Source organism: Neoarius graeffei, chromosome 8 (genome assembly GCF_027579695.1).
Source record: "Neoarius graeffei isolate fNeoGra1 chromosome 8, fNeoGra1.pri, whole genome shotgun sequence".
Lineage (NCBI taxonomy): Eukaryota > Metazoa > Chordata > Actinopteri > Siluriformes > Ariidae > Neoarius > Neoarius graeffei.
The window spans coordinates 64596287-64615939 of record NC_083576.1 but is presented as its reverse complement, the minus strand read 5'-3'; the positions used below and the strand labels follow the sequence as shown (position 1 = coordinate 64615939).

At 42.2% G+C, this 19653-nt stretch overlaps 1 protein-coding gene across 4 annotated transcripts in view; it reads left to right on the top strand.

Annotated features, from left to right (window-relative positions):
* slc36a1 (solute carrier family 36 member 1) overlaps positions 1 to 19653 on the top strand; it is a 116868-nt gene that overhangs the window by 35804 nt on the left and 61411 nt on the right. For all 4 annotated transcript variants that reach the window (XM_060928022.1, XM_060928023.1, XM_060928024.1 and 1 more), the window contains 4 exons: positions 16346 to 16439; positions 16745 to 16871; positions 16970 to 17060; positions 17298 to 17386. In XM_060928022.1, the coding sequence (XP_060784005.1) occupies positions 16412 to 16439; positions 16745 to 16871; positions 16970 to 17060; positions 17298 to 17386 (335 nt within the window). In that variant the 5' untranslated portion in view covers positions 16346 to 16411. The remainder of the gene's footprint in view (positions 1 to 16345; positions 16440 to 16744; positions 16872 to 16969; positions 17061 to 17297; positions 17387 to 19653) is intronic.

The following is a 19653-nucleotide window of genomic DNA, read 5'->3' as shown; positions in this document are numbered from 1 at the left end:
AGGTGGTAAATCTGTAGCGCCCCACCCCTGTCCGTTCGCCTCATAGTCGACGTCCCCGACTCGCCGTGTGACCTCAAAGGGTCCTTGCCACCTGGCGATCAATTTGGAGCTCGATGTGGGCAAAAGTACGAGTACTTTATCTCCTGGTGCAAACTCCCTAAGGCGCGTACCCCTGTCGTACAGGCGGATTTGCCATTCTTGGGCCTGCCGCAAATTCTCCTGGGTTAGGTGTGTGAGCGTGTGGAGTTTTGCGCGCAGGTCGATTAACGTACTGAATTTCATTTTTACTGGGTGAAGGTCCCTCCTCCCAATTTTCTTGCAGCACATCTAAAATGCTGCGCGGCTTACGCCCGTGTAACAATTCAAACGGGGAGAACCCCGTGGAGGCTTGGGGGACCTCTCGCACTGCAAACAACAAGGGTTCGAGCCATTTATCCCAGTTACATGTGTCCTCACTTACGAATTTTTTAATTATATTCTTGAGGGTGCGATTGAACCGTTCAACTAAACCGTCCGTTTGTGGGTGATAAACGCTGGTGCGGATCGGCTTAATACCTAATAGCCCATACAGTTCGCTCAGTGTTCGTGACATAAACGAGGTGCCTTGGTCAGTCAGAATCTCTTTCGGGATTCCAACTCGGGAGATAACACGGAAGAGTGCCTCCGCAATACTGCGTGCTGAGATATTGCGAAGAGGCACCGCTTCCGGGTATCGCGTTGCATAGTCCACCAGAACTAATATAAAGCGGTACCCTCGTGTTGACCGATCTAATGGCCTGATGAGATCCATCCCAATTCTTTCGAACGGGGTCTCGATTAATGGTAGGGGGCGCAAAGGTGCTTTTGGAATGGCCGCTGGATTTACTAACTGGCATTCGCGGCACGCCGTACACCACCTACGGACGTCGCCGCGAATCCCCGGCCAATAGAATCGGGCCATTATTCGGGCTAGTGTCTTATCCTGCCCTAAGTGTCCAGCCATGGGATTAAAGTGAGCCGCCTGGAATACCAATTCCCGGCGGCTTTTTGGAATCAAAAGCTGGGTGATTTGCTGTTTCGTCTGAGTGTCCTGCGTCACTCAGTATAATCTATCTTTCATAATAGAAAAATAGGGGAAGGACGGGGTGGCGTTCGGCGGGAGCATTTGACCATCGATTACTCTCACTTGGTCAAACGCATGCCGCAGAGTCTCGTCTTGCAACTGCTCTAATGGGAAATCCGCAAGGGATTCCCCGAGAGAGGGAGGAGGAGCCTGTGGCTCCTCACTCTGACGTGAAGATGATGTGGATGGCTCTGCGACAGCTGCTCCTGCCAAAGCAACACCGGGACCTCCCCCTGCTGACCTATGGCAGGACCCACTCTTCACTAGATGACTCATCAACTCCCCGAATCCCGGCCAATCAGTCCCCAAAATTATCGAGTGGGTGAGGCGAGGATTAACCGCCGCCTTTACTATAAATTTTTCCCCTCGGAACAAAATGTGGACCGAACCAATGGGTAGCTGTGAACATCCCCGTGCGCGCACACAACCTTCACCCCCTGTGCTCCCCCCAATGCCTCGTCTTGCACCAGGCTTTGGTGAATTGAGGTCTGATTACAACTGGAATCCACCAATGCCTGATATGTATCCCCTTGGATACTCACCGGTATGCGATTCGCTCCGGCCCGATCGAGGGCAGCTCCTGGCGCATCGGGGATCCGAACCACTGCGCCCACTTCCATTGCCGAACATTGCTGTTGGAGGTGGCCCGGCTCCCCGCAGCGCCAGCAAACCGGCCCGGGCTTCCTCTCTGCACTGGCGCCCTGGGGCTCACTCACCTGAGGGGGGGGAAGAGACAGACACAGAAGGGAAAAACGGGAGGACACCGCGGGTGCGACGGGCCGGCTGGGGTGGGGCCGGCCCCCGCCTCCGCAGTGGGGGAACGGGGCGAGGACGAGACCCAGGGGGAGAGAGAGGAGAGGAGAGAAGAGGATGTTCGCTGTCCTGCCGTCGGAACAGCCGCTCTTGCTCCTTCCGGAGGGTGATTAGCACCTGCTGCTGGCTCTGCTGGGCCGTGGCGAGGGTGTAGACCAGGTCCACGAAGGGGGAGGACTCCATGGGGCTGGTTCTTTTCCTGTGCTCCGTCCCGGGTTTCAGCACCACTGTGGCAGTTCGTAGGAGGGGGAGGAGCACAGAAAGACGGCAGGCCAGAATAAAGTTCCATAATGCTATTTATTTGTTCTTTTCAGAGACAAATATATCCAGTCACACAGAACACACCAGTTGACTGGTTCCAGAGAGAGCTGCCTTCCTCTGCTCTCTCTCTCTCTCTCTCTCTCTTTATATTGGGCGCGGTCACTGGGAAGACACACAAACACAGGTTAATTGACATCAGGTGTAGTGATTCTGCCACTTACCTTCCCTGACTCCGCCCTCCTGTCACAGACCGATGCTTGGCCACGCCCCCGCTGCCACAGTCTGGTATTCATGTTCTCGAGGATGTGATGGGAAATGTTGGATTCAGATCATTTGACGAACTTAAAAAAATATATGTGTAATTCTGAATTTTGGAGATTTTTACAAATTAGACATTGCATTCTCACAAATAGAGAACACATTCAGCACGGTAAAACAGAAATTCAGGATATTGCACATAAGATAGGAGATGAAAAGGGAGGCGCATCAAAATTCTACGAATTTATTAGAAGTACACAAGTGCCAAAACTGGATGGTATTAAAGCATGTTGGGAGAGGGACATGGCTCAGGAGATTCCAGAAAATGATTGGAAAAAACTTTGTGCATCATGGTTCCGTTACTCACGTGAAACACAGTCACAGCTTATTTGTTATAAGATATTAAATAGAGCTTACTGGACTCCTTCCAAACTGGTAAGACTGAAACTCAGTAACAGTGATCGATGTTGGAGATGTAATAGAAAGGTGGGAACTCTGGTGCATATGTTATGAGTGTGACAAAACCAGTGATATGTGGAATGCAATAATCTCGTTCCTAAATAAGATGTTGGGTACGCAACTGATCAAGAACCCCTCTTTATGTATTTTGGGACTACTACCAGATAATATTCAAATGTCAAACCGCCGAAAATCATGGTGTCATTTAGCTATTATAACAGGGTGCAGGATAACCTTGCGTCACTGGAAATCGGCCAATTTTTCTACTTTTAAGGAATGGATTGAGGTACTAAGCTCAATGGCAAGCTATGAGCGGGTCACCTATAGAGTGGCAAGGAGGGAAGATATATTCAACGAAGTATGGGGCCCTTTTCTAGCTCAATTGCAGGACATGAATGAATTATATTACCTACTTCTGCATAATGCTTTTTATGGTTCAGGTACAGGTTGTGTATGCGATGTAGACTTCCTAGGGTGTTGTGTTTTTTATTTATGTTTTGGGTTGTAGGTCTGGCTTGATTTGTACGTTGTTGCTGGAATACAAACTCCTTATTTGTTTTTTATTTTACTTCATTGTTATTATTATTTGCAAGAAAGACTGGGCAGATACTGAAGGACACAACGCATGTTATTCTTATTATTGTAACTGTAGTAATGTCATTTCTTAGTATTTGTCTGACCAAAACATCAATAAATAAAAAAAGTTGTGAGACCGTCTCCTTAGTCTGAGTGTCCTGCATCACTCGGTATAATCTATCTCTCATAATGGAGAAATAGGGGAAGGACGGGGTGGTGTTTGGCTGGAGCATTTGACCATCGATTACTCTCACTTGGTCAAACGCATGCCGCAGAGTCTCGTCTCGCGACTGCTCTAATGGGGAATCCACAAGGGATTCCCCGAGAGAGGGAGGAGGAGCCTGCTGCTCTTCACTCTGACGCGAAGATGACCTAGACGGCTCTGTGACAGCTGCTCCCGCCAATGCCACTCTGGGTCCTCCCCCTGCTGAACTACGGCAGGACCCACTCTTTACTAAATGAGTCATTAATTCCCGAAATCCCGGCCAATCAGTCCCCAAAATTATCGAGTGGGTAAGGCGAGGATTAACCACCACCTTTACACTAGATTTCTCCCCTCGAAATAGAATATGGACCAACACTAAAGGGTAGTTGTAAACATCCCCGTGCACACACAACACCTTCACCAATTGTGCTACCCCCAATGCCTCGCCTTGCACCAGGCTTTGGTGGATTGAGGTCTGATTACAGCCAGAGTCCATCAAGCCTGATACGTATCCCCTTGGGCACTCACCGGTATGCAATATGCCCGATTGAGGGCGGTTCCTGGCGGTTCCTGGCGAAGGGGGAGGACTCCATGGGGCTGTTCTCCTATGTGCTCCGATCCCGGGTTTCAGCACCACTGTAGAACTTTGCACGGGTGGGTGGAGCACAAAAGTACGACAGGCCAGAACTGAGTTTCCAAAAACTCTTTATTTACACTTTTCAGTGTTTTCACTCTCCCGGACACTCAGACACATGCGCGCACACACACATCAGCCGTCTGGTTGGGGAAAGCGCTCTCTTCCTCTGCTCTCTCTCTCTCTCTCTCTCTCTCTCTCGCCTTATATCGGGCATGGTCGCTGGGAAGACACACAGGTTAATTGACATCAGGTGTAGTGATTCTGCCACTTCCCTGACTCCGCCCTCCGGTCACAGACCGACGCTTGACCACGCCCCCGCTGCCACACCGATTCAATAAAAGCACGATAAAACAGGGTCAGCGGTTTTTGTCAGTGTGAAACGATGACCGTTTCCTGAGGCAAAACAGACACTGGTTCCCCTTTTTATATATACACAGCTTCACAGTTTGCCTCAAAAGTCAGTTTACTATAAATGACTGCCAAGATACATATGTTTCAACACATTCTACCGTCTGACCCTTTTATAAAAGTGAGTTCCTGTGGGGAGTTTCCTAAAGTCAATTAACATGTCTTTAGTTTTTAATATGTTCATCTGCAGAAAGGATTCGTCACACCACTGAACAAAGTCTTGAATGACTGGACCATGGCAGGTTTCATTGTCCTTCAGCAGACTGACAATGACTGAGTCATCTGCATACTTTAAAATGAATCTGCCCTCCCTGCTGCTACGACACATGTTTGTGTAAAGAATGAACAGGAGAGGTGACTGAACGCATCCTTGTGGGGAACCAGTGGAGGAACAGACCTGATCAGACAGAGTGCTGTTCACTCTCACTCTCTGTGTTCTGTTTGTTAAGAAATCTAAAATCCAACCCACAAGATTAAAACTTAGATTAAATTGTTCTAAAAGCCTCTCTGTTAAAATGTGGGGTTGAATGGTATTAAAAGCAGATGAAAAATCAATGAATAAAAGCGTTGCATGTGTTCCCTTTCCCTCAAGATGTTTAAGATGCAGGTTCTCGTGTCTTCGTCTCAAAATGAGGCCTGGAACCTGTAGCGTGACACTTGTCACACCAGTCGGCTTCACACAGTTCAGTTTCAGCAGCTCATTCCTGCTGTACTGCCTTCTGGCTTCGTTTGCACAGTTGACACACAGCGTGAACAGGAGAAGGAGTAAAACAAATAGCTCGGGGCATAACGGACCCATATTAAGTAAAAAAAAAAAAAAAAGTGCACACTTAAAATCTCAATAAAGAAACTTATATGTACTTAAAACCAGACATAACAAAATAAAACAAGAACGAATGTGACGCTGACACAAGAACGCCAACTCTCACTGCCGGTAGCAGCATGCGCCCTCTTCCACCTATTTGGACTCCAGGTGGAGTCCAAATAAACAAAGCAAAGTCAAAAACCAGCGTGAGCACAGCGATACAAGGCTTAGCACTGTGAGACACAGAGAACAACACGTATGGGTGGCACGGTGGTGTTGTGGTTAGCATTGTTGCCTCACAGCAAGAAGGCTCTAGGTTCAAGCCCGGTGGCTGACGGGGGCCTTTCTGTGTGGAGTTTGCATTTTGTGCAGCATTTTTTTTTTTTTTGGCAAGATCTTCAAGGATCTACAATATGGGCGTCGCCACCATTGAATGTTAAGGGGATATGTCCCCTTCACATTTCATAATTCTTCGTTTTGACCCCCCCCCCCAATTTAAAAAATATTAGTTCACCCAGTGCCTTTTCTATTGCTTTGTGAAAGAATCCATTCCACTTGATCAATAAGAGAATACACATACCACTGAAAATCCATTCCGGGATTTCCGGGCGTTACCTACTGTACAACAACTTGCCGTACGCAAGCGAAGTGAATCTCAGTGCAAGCAGAGAAATTTTGGTGCAAGGTGCAGGCTGCTCGAAAGTGGAGGAGGTAACGTCAGCCTCATTGCCACCTCACAATGTCTAGCTTTTGCTAAAACCTTATTCTTTTGTTATATGCCCTCAAAATTAACCCTAGGCCACGTTAAATTAATGTTCAACTAAACAATGAAATAAGCTTAGCCTAATGGGGTATTCTTGGTTGATGATGAATTGTTTGCAATATTTGCTCCCTCGGGCGGCACGGTGGTGTAGTGGTTAGCGCTGTTGCCTCACAGCAAGAAGGTCCTGGGTTCGAGCCCCGGGGCCGGCGAGGGCCTTTCTGTGTGGAGTTTGCATGTTCTCCCCATGTCTGCGTGGGTTTCCTCCGGGTGCTCCGGTTTCCCCCACAGTCCAAAGACATGCAGGTTAGGTTAACTGGTGACTCTAAATTGACCGTAGGTGTGAGTGTGAATGGTTGTCTGTGTCTATGTGTCAGCCCTGTGATGACCTGGCGACTTGTCCAGGGTGTACCCCGCCTTTCGCCCGTAGTCAGCTGGGATAGGCTCCAGCTTGCCTGCGACCCTGTAGAAGGATAAAGCGGCTAGAGATAATGAGATGAGATGAGATTTGCTCCCTCCCCAGACACAATGGACATAAGGAAATTCTTTACAAAGAAGCGGAAAGCAAGTCAAAATTTCCTCACAGGACAGGTTTTTTTTGTCCCAATGGAAATGTTAGTGCAGTTAGCGGGCTAGTCAATGTTAGGAGAAGTATAAGCTAGCTTAATGTTAGCTAACATTTAATTCAAGCCCAGTAGGCCTAACTTACTGTAATGCCAAGAATGAGGTCAAGTCTGCTCTGATGATATTTATTGGTTCCCTGTTGTGATTTGAAGAACTTGTTTTGTCTGGTCTTTGCCAGTTTTCTGGAAAGTAACATGGGAAATCAGTGTATGGGGAAGGAATAGTAGAAAGGAAAGCAATGGAGAGAGATGGATGTTATTCCAGGTGGATTGTGAAGGAAAAGGGGATAAAAGTTATGAAGTGGTAGAAATTGTGGTGTCACCAATGTAAGAAGGAGTTGTATCAATAAATCTATGTTATACTAATCTGTAAATGTTACTGTAGTACCACCATTGCATGTAGGTTGACAAAACTGCACTTGTTCATTGTGTGAAGTTATCTCTTTTGTGTCATTGCTTGACACAGTGTCATTTTGTGTTATGAAGACTGCATGATGCCATGTCATTTTTGTTATGAGTATCACTAAATTGGAAAAAAGTAAAATGCACCCACTAAAGTCACTGGTGGTGGTTAACAAAATTGCACCTGTTCATTGTGTGAAGTTATTTTTTATGTGTCACCGTTGCTTAACACAGTGTGATTTTATGTTATGAAGTTTTCATGATGCCATGTCATGCCTGTTCATTGTGTGAAATTATGAATATTCTTATTTTTAAACATACAGTTGAGTGTCACTATTGCTTGGCACAGTGGCATGTTGTGTTACATCTAAAACTAAATAAAAAAGGAAACACAAAATAAAAAGTAAAATGCACCCATAAAGTCATTGTTGGTGATGAGATGAATGTGAGAATTTATTATCTTAGGCAGAGCAGTGGGTTTAAAAACAGGCTGATGAATATATGGACTAGTTGAATGAGGACTTATTGTTGAGTCTCTAAAATAGTCATTGAATTAAGTGACTTTTGTAGGTAAAATTAGGTGTTTAACAACCTGTCAAAAATACACCAGAATGTAGGAAATGGTATCTCATTAATTAAAAATTTTTTGGAGGAGGACCCCCAGACCCCCCGCCAGTGTGTCCCCCCCCCCACATTAAAAATGCTTCTGACACCCCTGATCTATAAAGATCTTTTGACTTCTTGCCAAGGTATACAAGGATCTTTAAATTTCTTGTCAAGATCTTTTAAAGTTCTTGAGAAGCTCTTGAAAATATCCTATTAAGTTCTTCTTGAAATCCTTAAGATCCTTTCAAGATTTTTGAAACCTTGAAAATCATGAAAGGTTATTTTAAGATGTTGGCTATTTAGGATTCCTTGGTATATCCTTATCCAATTCTTCCATCCATCCATTATCTGTAGCCGCTTATCCTGTTCTACAGGGTCACAGGCAAGCTGGAGCCTATCCCAGCTGACTATGGGCGAGAGGCAGGGTACACCCTGGACAAGTCACCAGGTTATCGCAGGGTTGACACAGAGACAAACAACCATTCACATCTACGATCAATTTAGAGCCACCAATTAGCCTAACCTGCATGTGTTTGGACTGCGGGGGAAACCAGAGCACCCGGAGGAAACCCATGCAGACACGGGGAGAACATGCAAACTCCACACAGAAAGGCCCTCACTGGCCACTGGGCTTGAACCCAGTTCCTTCTTGCTGTGAGGTGACAGTGCTAACCACTACACCACCGTGCCGCCCTATCCAATTCTTATGAATCATAATTATGTTAGTTTCAATCTATTTCCATCCTTGCTAATTCCGTTGAATTAGGGTCATTTTAAAAAAATTGAAAGATCCTCATTAGATCCTCGAGGATTTTAAAGGATTTTCACAAAGATCTTGTAAAGACCTTGACAAGGATCCTTACAAGATCCTGCTTAAATCCTTGATGATTCCAGTTAAGATCTTTATAAGATCCTGAAAAGGATCCTTTTAAGATCTTTGAAGGATCCTTGTTAAATCTTTGAGGATCTTGGAGGAATTTTGTAAAGATCTTATGTTGATCTTGACAAAGATCCGTAAAAGATCCTGATCACATCCTCAAGGATCCTAGCAAAGATCTTAACAAGATCCTTTGAAGGATCCTTGTTGAATCCTTGAGGATCTTAAAGAATCCTTGTAAATATCTTTGCGGGGATCATTATGAGGATCTTTGCAGGATCCTTAAAAGATCTTTGTCATATCCTTGAGGATCTTTACAAATGATTTTGCATATGAAGATCTTTCTAAGATTCTTTAAAGATCCTATCAAGATCCTTATCTTTAAGGATCTTTGACAATCCTCATGGATCCTTAAAGATCCTGCGAGGTTTTTCACTAGGGTTGCTCTGTCTTGTGTTGGTGCACTTGCTTGATGTTTGACTGTTAGCAAAGTTGTCACCTTGCTAGCTTTTAATCATAATCCAAGTCAGTCCGTTTTGACAGAGGTTTAGCCACTAGCTACATCTTGAGGTGATGTTAGAAAACTTGCTAGATAACACTCAGACATCAGGACTGTTAATAAGTGCTCTTGTGGATGAATAAATGGATGAACTCCAGGGAAATGTCCAGTTTCAGAAGGATTTTTGGGAATGCTGCATCTTGGCCTTCATGGAGACATTGCTCACAGACCTAGCCCAGGACAGCGATCTGTTCACTGATTGCTTTGGAGCCCCTTTCCTTCTGGATGGAGAGGCTGAAACGACAGGGAAAACTCAAGGTGGTGGGGTTTGTGTGTATTTTAACAAACAATACTGTAGCTCTGTGACTGTCAGAACACATCTGCATGCCTGATGTCAAACTTTTATCTGTATCATTACGTCCTTTTACCTGCCCTGCGAGTTTCCACGACTCTGTATAACAACCGTGTATATAGACCCGAAAGCAAATAACTAAAGAAGGAGAAAGTGCAGAACAGAGATGAAGGATTGGACTGAAGAATGTGTGATCTGCCTACAGGCATCATATGACTGCACAGACTGGGACACATCAGGACAAAACAGTCCTGTGGGGATGATTTGGATGAACTGGCTGTTGTAACATGTTCATATGCTGCCTTCTGTAGAGACTTACCTGATCATTCCTTGTAAGCAAGTCCAAATTTACCCTCAGACTGAACGTGAAAATAAGATGGCTATAAACAACCATGGCTCAGTCTGGTCCAGCATGAAAAATAATTAATACATTTTTAATTAATATATATTTCTATTTTCATATGATATTTTTCTGATTTGATTTTGTTGGGCGGCATGGTGGTGTAGTGGTTAGCACTGTCGCCTCACAGCAAGAAGGTTCTGGGTTCAAGCCCAGTGGCTGATGGGGGCCTTTCTGTGTCGAGTTTGCATGTTCTCCCCGTGTCTGCGTGGCTTTCCTCGGGGTGCTCTGGTTTCCCCCACAGTCCAGCGACATGCAGGTTAGGCTAATTGGTGGCTCTAAATTGACTGTAGGTGTGAATGTGAATGGTTTTAGGTCTCTGTGTCAGCCCTGCAATGACCTGGTGACTTGTCCATGGTGTATCCCGCCTCTCACCTATAGTCAGCTGAGATAGGTTCCAGCTTGCCCATGACCCTGTACAGGATAAGCGGCTACAGATAATAGACGGATATATATTTTTATATAATATATGTGTATGTACAACCCCAATTCCAAAAAAGTTGGGACAAAGTACAAATTGCAAATAAAAATGGAATGCAATAATTTACAAATCTCAAAAACTGATGTACTCACAATAGAACATAGACAACATATCAAATGTCAAAAGTGAGACATTTTGAAATTTCATGACAGCAACACATCTCAAAAAAGTTGGGACAGGGGCAATAAGAGGCTGGAAAAGTTAAAGGTACAAAAAAGAAACAGCTGGAGGACCAAATTGCAACTCATTAGGTCAATTGGCAATAGGTCATTAACATGACTGGGTATAAAAAGAGCATCTTGGAGTGGCAGCAGCTCTCAGAAGTAAAGATGGGAAGAGGATCACCAATCCCCCTAATTCTGCGCCGACAAATAGTGGAGCAATATCAGAAAGGAGTTCGGCAGTGTAAAATTGCAAAGAGTTTGAACATATCATCATCTACAGTGCATAATATCATCAAAAGATTCAGAGAATCTGGAAGAATCTCCGTGCGTAAGGGTCAAGGCCGGAAAACCATACTGGGTGCCTGTGATCTTCGGGCCCTTAGACGGCACTGCATCACATGCAGGCATGCTTCTGTATTGGAAATCACAAAATGAGCTCAGGAATATTTCCAGAGAACATTATCTGTGAACACAATTCACCGTGCCATCTACCATTGCCAGCTAAAACTCGATAGTTCAAAGAAGAAGCCGTATCTAAACATGATCCAGAAGCGCAGACGTCTTCTCTGGGCCAAGGCTCATTTAAAATGGACTGTGGCAAAGTGGAAAACTGTTCTGTGGTCAGACGAATCAAAATTTGAAGTTCTTTATGGAAATCAGGGACGCCGTGTCATTCGGACTAAAGAGGAGAAGGACGACCCAAGTTGTTATCAGCACTCAGTTCAGAAGCCTGCATCTCTGATGGTTGTATTAGTGCGTGTGGCATGGGCAGCTTACACATCTGGAAAGACACCATCACTGCTGAAAGGTATATCCAGGTTCTAGAGCAACATAAGCTCCCATCCAGATGACGTCTCTTTCGGGGAAGACCTTGCATTTTCCAACATGACAATGCCAAACCACATACTGCATCAATTACAGCATCATGGCTGCGTAGAAGAAGGGTCCAGGTACTGAACTGGCCAGCCTGTAGTCCAGATCTTTCACCCATAGAAACCATTTGGCACATCATAAAATGGAAGATACGACAAAAAAGACCTAAGACACTTGAACAACTAGAATCCTACATTAGATGAGAATGGGTTAACATTCCTATCCCTAAACTTGAGCAACTTGTCTCCTCAGTCCCCAGACAGACTGTTGTAAAGGGAAAAGGGGATGTCTCACAGTGGTAAACATGGCCTTGTCCCAACTTTTTTGAGATGTGTTGTTGTCATGAAATTTAAAATCACCTAATTTTTCTCTTTAAATGATACATTTTCTCAGTTTAAATATTTGATATGTCATCTATGTTCTATTCTGAATAAAATATGGAATTTTGAAACTTCCACATCATCGCATTCCGTTTTTATTTACAATTTGTATTTTATCCCAACTTTTTTGGAATCGGGGTTGTATGTTATTCCACAAAATTGAGTCGTACATGAGCTGATAGCCGATGAGGCACAGAGTTGGCTATAAGTCATGTCCGACTCGATTTTGTGGAATTACTGTTTTATTCTATCTACGTTCACTGGATTTTGAGAAATGGATTATTATATTCTTTTAGCTATTTCTGTTTCTTTTAAATACTTGATGGTGATATATCTGACTCGATGCGCTCTGCCATGTTGTTTTTCTCTACTCATGTTACATGAGCTGATCTCCTAGTAGTAGAGTAGCCAATCAGAGTGCATGATTGCTCATATCCAGCAAATGTGGAGAGAATAAATAAAAAGAGAAACTTTATATATAATGTAAGGGCATTGAGAATTTTTTGGAATGCATGAGAAATATTTTATGTTGCTGTTATTGTTTTATTATTATTATTATTATTATTATTATTATGAAAACCAAACCATAGTGGGCCTTCAGAAGCAAAGAAACAGTAGTCCTATCTCTCTCTCGGGTTGTAAGTTTGATATTGAGTTTGTCAATGCTCGTAAAGTGTCAGCAGCGCCTCTTTTTCTTGAGGAAACTTCGCAGACTTCAGGTTCACCAGTCAGTCCTAATGGCTTTTTACAAATGTTTTATCGAATCTGTAATTACTTTCAATATTTCAGCCTGGTTCGGGTCACTAACATTCATCACAACCCACTAAACAAAATCATAACATTGATCAGTAAAATAATTGGATTGGAGCAGGAACCACTTATCAACATCATCTATAGTAGAAGGACTCAATTAAAAGGAACACAGCCTTTGACACCACACACACTGCACAGTCAGTACTGTCTTTTACCTTCAGGTCAGAGATACAGATCACTCCCCTTCAGGAGTAAGAGAGCCATGTCAGGTTTTGTGCCTACATCCATGAGACTTATAAATGGTTGAACACCAGTGTGTGTGTGTGGGTGGGTGGGTAGATGAATTGGATATGCTCTGATGCTTTTCCCATATGATATTCCTCACGGGGGCGGCACGGTGGTGTAGTGGTTAGCGCTGTCGCCTCACAGCAAGAAGGTCCTGGGTTCGAGCCCCGGGGCCGGCGAGGGCCTTTCTGTGTGGAGTTTGCATGTTCTCCCCGTGTCCGCGTGGGTTTCCTCCGGGTGCTCCGGTTTCCCCCACAGTCCAAAGACATGCAGGTTAGGTTAACTGGTGACTCTAAATTGACCGTAGGTGTGAATGGTTGTCTGTGTCTATGTGTCAGCCCTGTGATGACCTGGCGACTTGTCCAGGGTGTACCCCGCCTTTCGCCCGTAGTCAGCTGGGATAGGCTCCAGCTTGCCTGCGACCCTGTAGAAGGATAAAGCGGCTAGAGATAATGTGATGTGAATGTGTGATATTCCTCACGGCAAAATAAACTTCATTAAATTGAATTGGGGTTTTTGTGTTCATTTTGATACATACGATTTTAGTCATGAGGTTCAGGAATTTCTTCGCAAACTTGAAGACAATCAGCACTTTCACACATCATGAGGATGTTGAAAAAGTTTTCCCATCGACAGGAGTCACCAAAAGCCACGACCCAAACGATATCTGTGGCCGTCCTTGCAGACACAGCATGTCTGGAAGGGTGCTGTGTTTGTCTCGGTTCCCAAATCTATTGGCCTTAAAACTCTTAATGAGTTTAGATCTGTTGCGCATTCATCAATTTTAATGAAAAAATCTGAAAGATTGGTACGATCAGAATTCTTAATAAAAACTGAACGTGCACTTGACCCCTTGCACTCAGCTTACAGGTCACACAGAAAAGTAGAGGATGCCACGACCACCTTGCTTAACTTGCTTTTGAAACGCTTTGAGGGAAGTGGGTCACATGCTCGACTTTTTTTTTTTTTTGCGCTGTTTTCTCTTCTGCTTTTAACACAGTTCAACCGCACGTTCCAGCTAGTTGGTTTTTAGAACAATCAGGTTTGAATATGAATCTTTTAGGTTGGATTCTGGACTGGAGTTTTGTCTGGCCAACTTTGCTCCTCTACTGGCTCTGCACAAGGATGTTTGCTTTCAGGCATAGTATTCATCCTCTACACAAACGTGTCGGAGTAAATACGAAAACAGGACCGTTGTAAAGTATGCAGATGACTTGGTTATTGTATGCCTGCTCCAGGACAATGAAAGCAGCCATGGCCTTATCAGTGAAGACTTTACGAGGTGGTGTGAGGAGTCACATTTTCCATTAAACATGTCTAAAACAAAAGATAGGTAAATTGGTTTGAGAAAATATGCTCACATACTGTATGTGATGTCACAACCATGAATGGTCAATCAGTGGAACATGTGGAATCTTCCAAATACCTTGGGGAAAATTATTGATTCAAAATTGAACTTTCAAGAGAATTGTGAAGCTGTGTGTAAAAACGGACACGTTTTCTACTGTTCTACTTCCACGTAGATAAAACCATGATGACCTTATGTTATCATGCTTTTATTGAATCCGTTTTCGTGGAGTTCCTTGCGCACACAGAGCAGAGCTCCATACTTAATAGAATATGGTAATGTATCGACCTGATTTTTGAGGGCTAGACCATACGACGAACATGTACCGTACCACTACAGGGGACCCGACCATAAGTGCAAGGCAACGTCTCTTATAAACACTTGACCACCGGACAATGAAATTTGTATCTTTATTTGCATAAGATAGATGGCTTTTATCCAGCACTTATTTTTATTTTTATTTTTTTTAAGTGAAAAGTGTTCAGCAAACCAGCTACCAGATTTGGGACACTATGACGTCCTGAACTATTTAGTATTTGGACTTCTAAATACACCAGAGATACTAAAGGCAGACAAAAGTACAGATGCCTACCAACATTTTGAGGCAGGTTTCCTGCATCCCGGAATGTTATGGGAAATTTCTGATAAAGAAAAATACCTTATTATGACAAAGGAAAGCTTAAACATGGACTTCTCATAGTAATAAACAAGTCAGGGCCTAGATCTAGCATATTTTACGGTGTTTAAGAAGAAGGACAATTTTATTCATCACACATACACTTGTGAAGTTCCTCTCTGCATTTAACCCATCTGAAGCAGTGAACACACATGTATGCACACATGTGAGCAATGAGTGCACACACATACCCAGAGCAGTGGGCAGCTTTGCTACAGCACCTGAGGAGAATTTGGCTTGCAATCACTCGCATGTACTTGTGCTGGTCGCTAGCAAGCACAAAGCTTGCCAGGCAATATGGATGCGTAAACAAGTCCGCACTTGTGATGACATCACGTGAAAGTCCTCCAAAGAGTATTAATCAATACAAAAAAAAAAATCAGAATTAATACCATTTTAGAAAACGGGAATTGTCCAGCCATAAGAATCATCCTACTACATGAAATGACCTGAAGGAAACCAATAGTCATCATTATATTATTAGTTTTATTTTTAATTTAGATCATGTTTGATTAAGCAACTATGATGCACTACAAGCATAATTATTATACCCCTGCTCCAAAGGAGGGGAGGTGTGTGTGTGTGTGTGTGTGTAAAATATATATAATGTTTTTTTTTTAAACCTCTGTCCGTCTGTATTTCCATTCGTCCGAAACACCCTTTTTCTCAGTAACCACAAATCATAGCCACTTGGCACCAAACTTCAGCTTGGGGTTCTGTACCGTTTTCAGGTCTGTCACACATCAACTTCCTGTTTACTGAATGTATTTATGAAACAAATAGCATGGATTTACAAAAATTTCGGAACATTTTTCTTAGCAACTACAAATCACAACTGCTTGATATTTGGTACCGAGCTTCAGCTTGAGGTTCTATACCGTGTATCCCGTTTTCAAGTCTGTCCCACATCGACTTCCTGTTTAACGACTGAATTTATTTAGGAAACACACAGGGTGGATTTTGACGCTATTTCAAGAAGCAAAATGCTATTTCAAAATGATAGTTTACCATGATGCTATTTGAAATCCCTGGAGAGAACACTGCTCTTTACTTACTTGTTTCAGGGTTAATTATTTGTTGAAGTCAACATTCATAATAAGTGTCCTATTCCTTCGATTGCTTGCATTCTGATATAAGCGAGAGCAGGGGGTATATCTAAGTGAGCAGTAGCTCACAGTTGATCTTGTTGTCTTCAGCTAGTTTGACACCATGATCTCAGTGTTGTCTTTTGAACAAATATTACGTGCACTGAAGCTCTGAGGTGGCATGCACTTTGTGTAACAGATGTCAGTAAAAATAATGCTGCAATATTTGATTTGTCTTTGTGTGAACGCGGCTGCAGGATCTCCACAGTGAAGCTTCAGGGCGCTGAGACAATTTGTGGCAAACACAACCAAGCAGCACGGCCATGGCTTCAGATATCAGCTATCAGAACGGTAACTGAATGTAATGTGCATTAGGAGCTTTTTTGCAGGCCTGTTCATTTTAAACGCATGATGATTTTAGTGGTAGGGTTGGGTCTGGTGTTTTTTATAAATTGTCTTCTTGTTGGTTACCAGAATGTCTTTTTATTCTCAGGTTATTTGTGACTCTTAGCTTTATGTGTATGAGGAGATTTATTTCAAACCCTATTTAATTGAGAATATGCATGATTTTCCTGTAGAAATCATAAAACAAGATGTGCACATCATGAGATTTATTATTGTTGTTATTATTAATGTATTTTTGTATCCTGACACAGGACCAGGGTTTTCCCAAATAAATGAGAGACCAGCAAATGATGATGATGTTGATGAACCCAGCCACCTGAACAGTCCTTCCCGCAGGCAGGATGAGTACGAGAGACTTGGGGGCAGAGCTGGATCCTCGTAAGACTCTTTCCAGTTATTATTCTTGTTTGAGAATAATAGTTCAACGTTGTTTCATGTTGATCACCCATCTGAGGTCCCGTTTGTCATCTTTGCAGTTTCTTGTCGACTTTAATTCATTTACTGAAAGGAAACATTGGTACAGGACTGCTCGGCTTGCCTCTCGCTGTGAAGAACGCAGGACTTCTGGTGGGATACAGCTAATCATTTCATTCTCTGTTACATTAATAGATGCATTTTCAGCCGTTCTGTATTTTGCATGTGTTTAATTGTACTACCTTGTAAACTTGGCAAACTTTGAGCCATGTCCACTCTATTGAAAAGATATACAGGATTTATATGCAGCTTGTTAAGATAACCAATGCATCAAGTTTTCAGACAGTATTCCACTGATCTCTTTAAATTGTTTTATATTGTTTTTGTCAGATGGGGCCACTAAGTCTGCTGGTGATGGGCATCGTGGCTATACATTGCATGCGCATCCTTGTGAAATGTTCACATCATCTGAGCGCAAAGTAAGAGCATCCTGGCCAAAATGGCTGCTTACCGTTTATTATTAGTTGCTTGTTGAACTTGTTTAAGTCAAACTGCTCATATTAACACTTAATGTGTTGATTTTTGTATTGTAAAATGTAGGTTAAAATGAAAATATATAAAACATATATAATATTGGAATATAGATATTTACATAGGCACTGCCTAAAAGCGGAGCTCCTGATAAGTGGATGAGCAAAATATTTACAAGAGTACAAAATCAATCTGGAAAGAATATTATCGCATATGAACCATTGAATTGTATCGTGTTGTGTATTTCACATTAGTAAATTGCTGTATTGTCTTACAACAGTGAGACCAATAATGCATCACAGTTACTGATACATATTTCTTTCTTTCTTTCTTTGACACCGCATGCCATGCGCCAGAAACACCACCACATTTATTATGATGTGACTCTGCTGGGTGCCTGGGGGACAGCAGTGAACCAGCGCTTTCACTTTACAGCATCACTCTATAGTTAGGATCAAATATTATCAGACATAAGAACTAATCGATATCTATCCGCACTAGTTTCATCTTATCTAAAAGGAAGAAAAGATGCTCGTAATTGTTGTTGAAGTATACAATAATTATGTTTACACAAGTGTGCAGAGTAAGAAATTGTTCAGGTGAAAAAAAGAAAAGCTTACAATACAAAGATGCATTGCCTGCTATGGAGAGGAAAAAAAAGAGAGGTGAAAAAAATGTGTATGTGTGTGTGTGTATATATATATATATATATATATATATATATATATATATATATATATATATATATATAAAATTACACCATATAAGTTTAGTTATAGCTACTGTTTTTATTAGCAAAGCGAAGCTCCATACTTAAGAGAATATGGTAATGCATCGACCTGATTTTTGATGGCTTTTGCGACAGTACAATGTCTGTACATATGAGTATCACCACAGGGAACCTGATTGTAAGTGCAAAGCAACATATCTCATAAACACTTGACAACCGGTCAACAAAATTTGTATCTTTACTTACAGAAGATAGATGGGCTTTTATCTAGCAATTTCTTTCTTTCTTTATTTCTTTATTTTTTAAATTAAAAATGTTTGATTATTTACAAACACGTTTTATGGAATATCTATATAATTTTTTTTCTTAATTCTCCACTATTCCATCCACATTCCTTGAATATGAGCAATCGCACACTCTGATTGGCTACTCTACTACTAGGCTATGAGCTCATATACCGTGAGTAGAGAAAAACAAAATGGCAGAATGTTTTGCTGAACCAACCGAGGACGAAATAAAAACTCTACTCGAAAACAAAACCCCAAAAAAATACAAGCAATAAAATATGGAATGAAAGTATTTGATGGTAAGAACAATTTTTTTTCCCCCAAGAATTATTATAGCATTTTTCACAAATTGCTACTGTCATTTCACTGGTTTGTTTACATTCTAAGCAGAAATTACTTTGTCGGACGGTTTGTATAAAGTTCTTATTTATCGAATTTGCAAAATAAATAAATAAAAATTCTCTCTTTCTTAAAAACCAGTGAATGTGGATAGAATAAAACAGTTATTCCACTCAATCTTTCCGGACATGGCTTATAGCCGACTCAATTAGTCTACATATAATATTCTCTTAAGTATGGAGCTTTGCTTTGCTAATAAAAATAGTAGCTATAACTAAACTTATATGGTGTTAAACGTCAGAATGTGAAAAGTATTGTGCTGGCTTGTTGCTCAAAAGAGAAGAGTGAGAGAAAGGACTTTTAAGTCTAGACAAACTTTTTCTCGATATGCAGTCACATGATTCACATACAGTGATCGGCTGTTTCTGTTTAAAATCTCCTTGGGCTGTGTGAGAGCTGTCCTTCACATATGAGTGTGTAAATACTCCATTACATTCGAAACACTGCATAACATGATATCAGGCACAAGCAAATGCAAGCAAACTTTGTCAGTTTGTGTAGTTTGTTCATTTAAGGAAAGTGTTTTATTGATCTAAAGATAAGACCCATGATCAGTAGTGAATCAGATACAACTTATTTGACTTATCGTATGCCATGAATTGACCTTTGTCTTTAGTGTGTTGTGTCTGCAAGTACAATAAGTACAAAAACAGGTGATTTGTCTTTGATCTCAGTGGTTGTGAAGGAAGGAAGCTGCACAACTGTAAACCAGTTTGTGGGCAAAGCAGTAAAGCAAAATGCCTAGTTCATGGGACAACATGTATGTGAAACTAAAATGTATGTGAAGAAACCGAAAGGG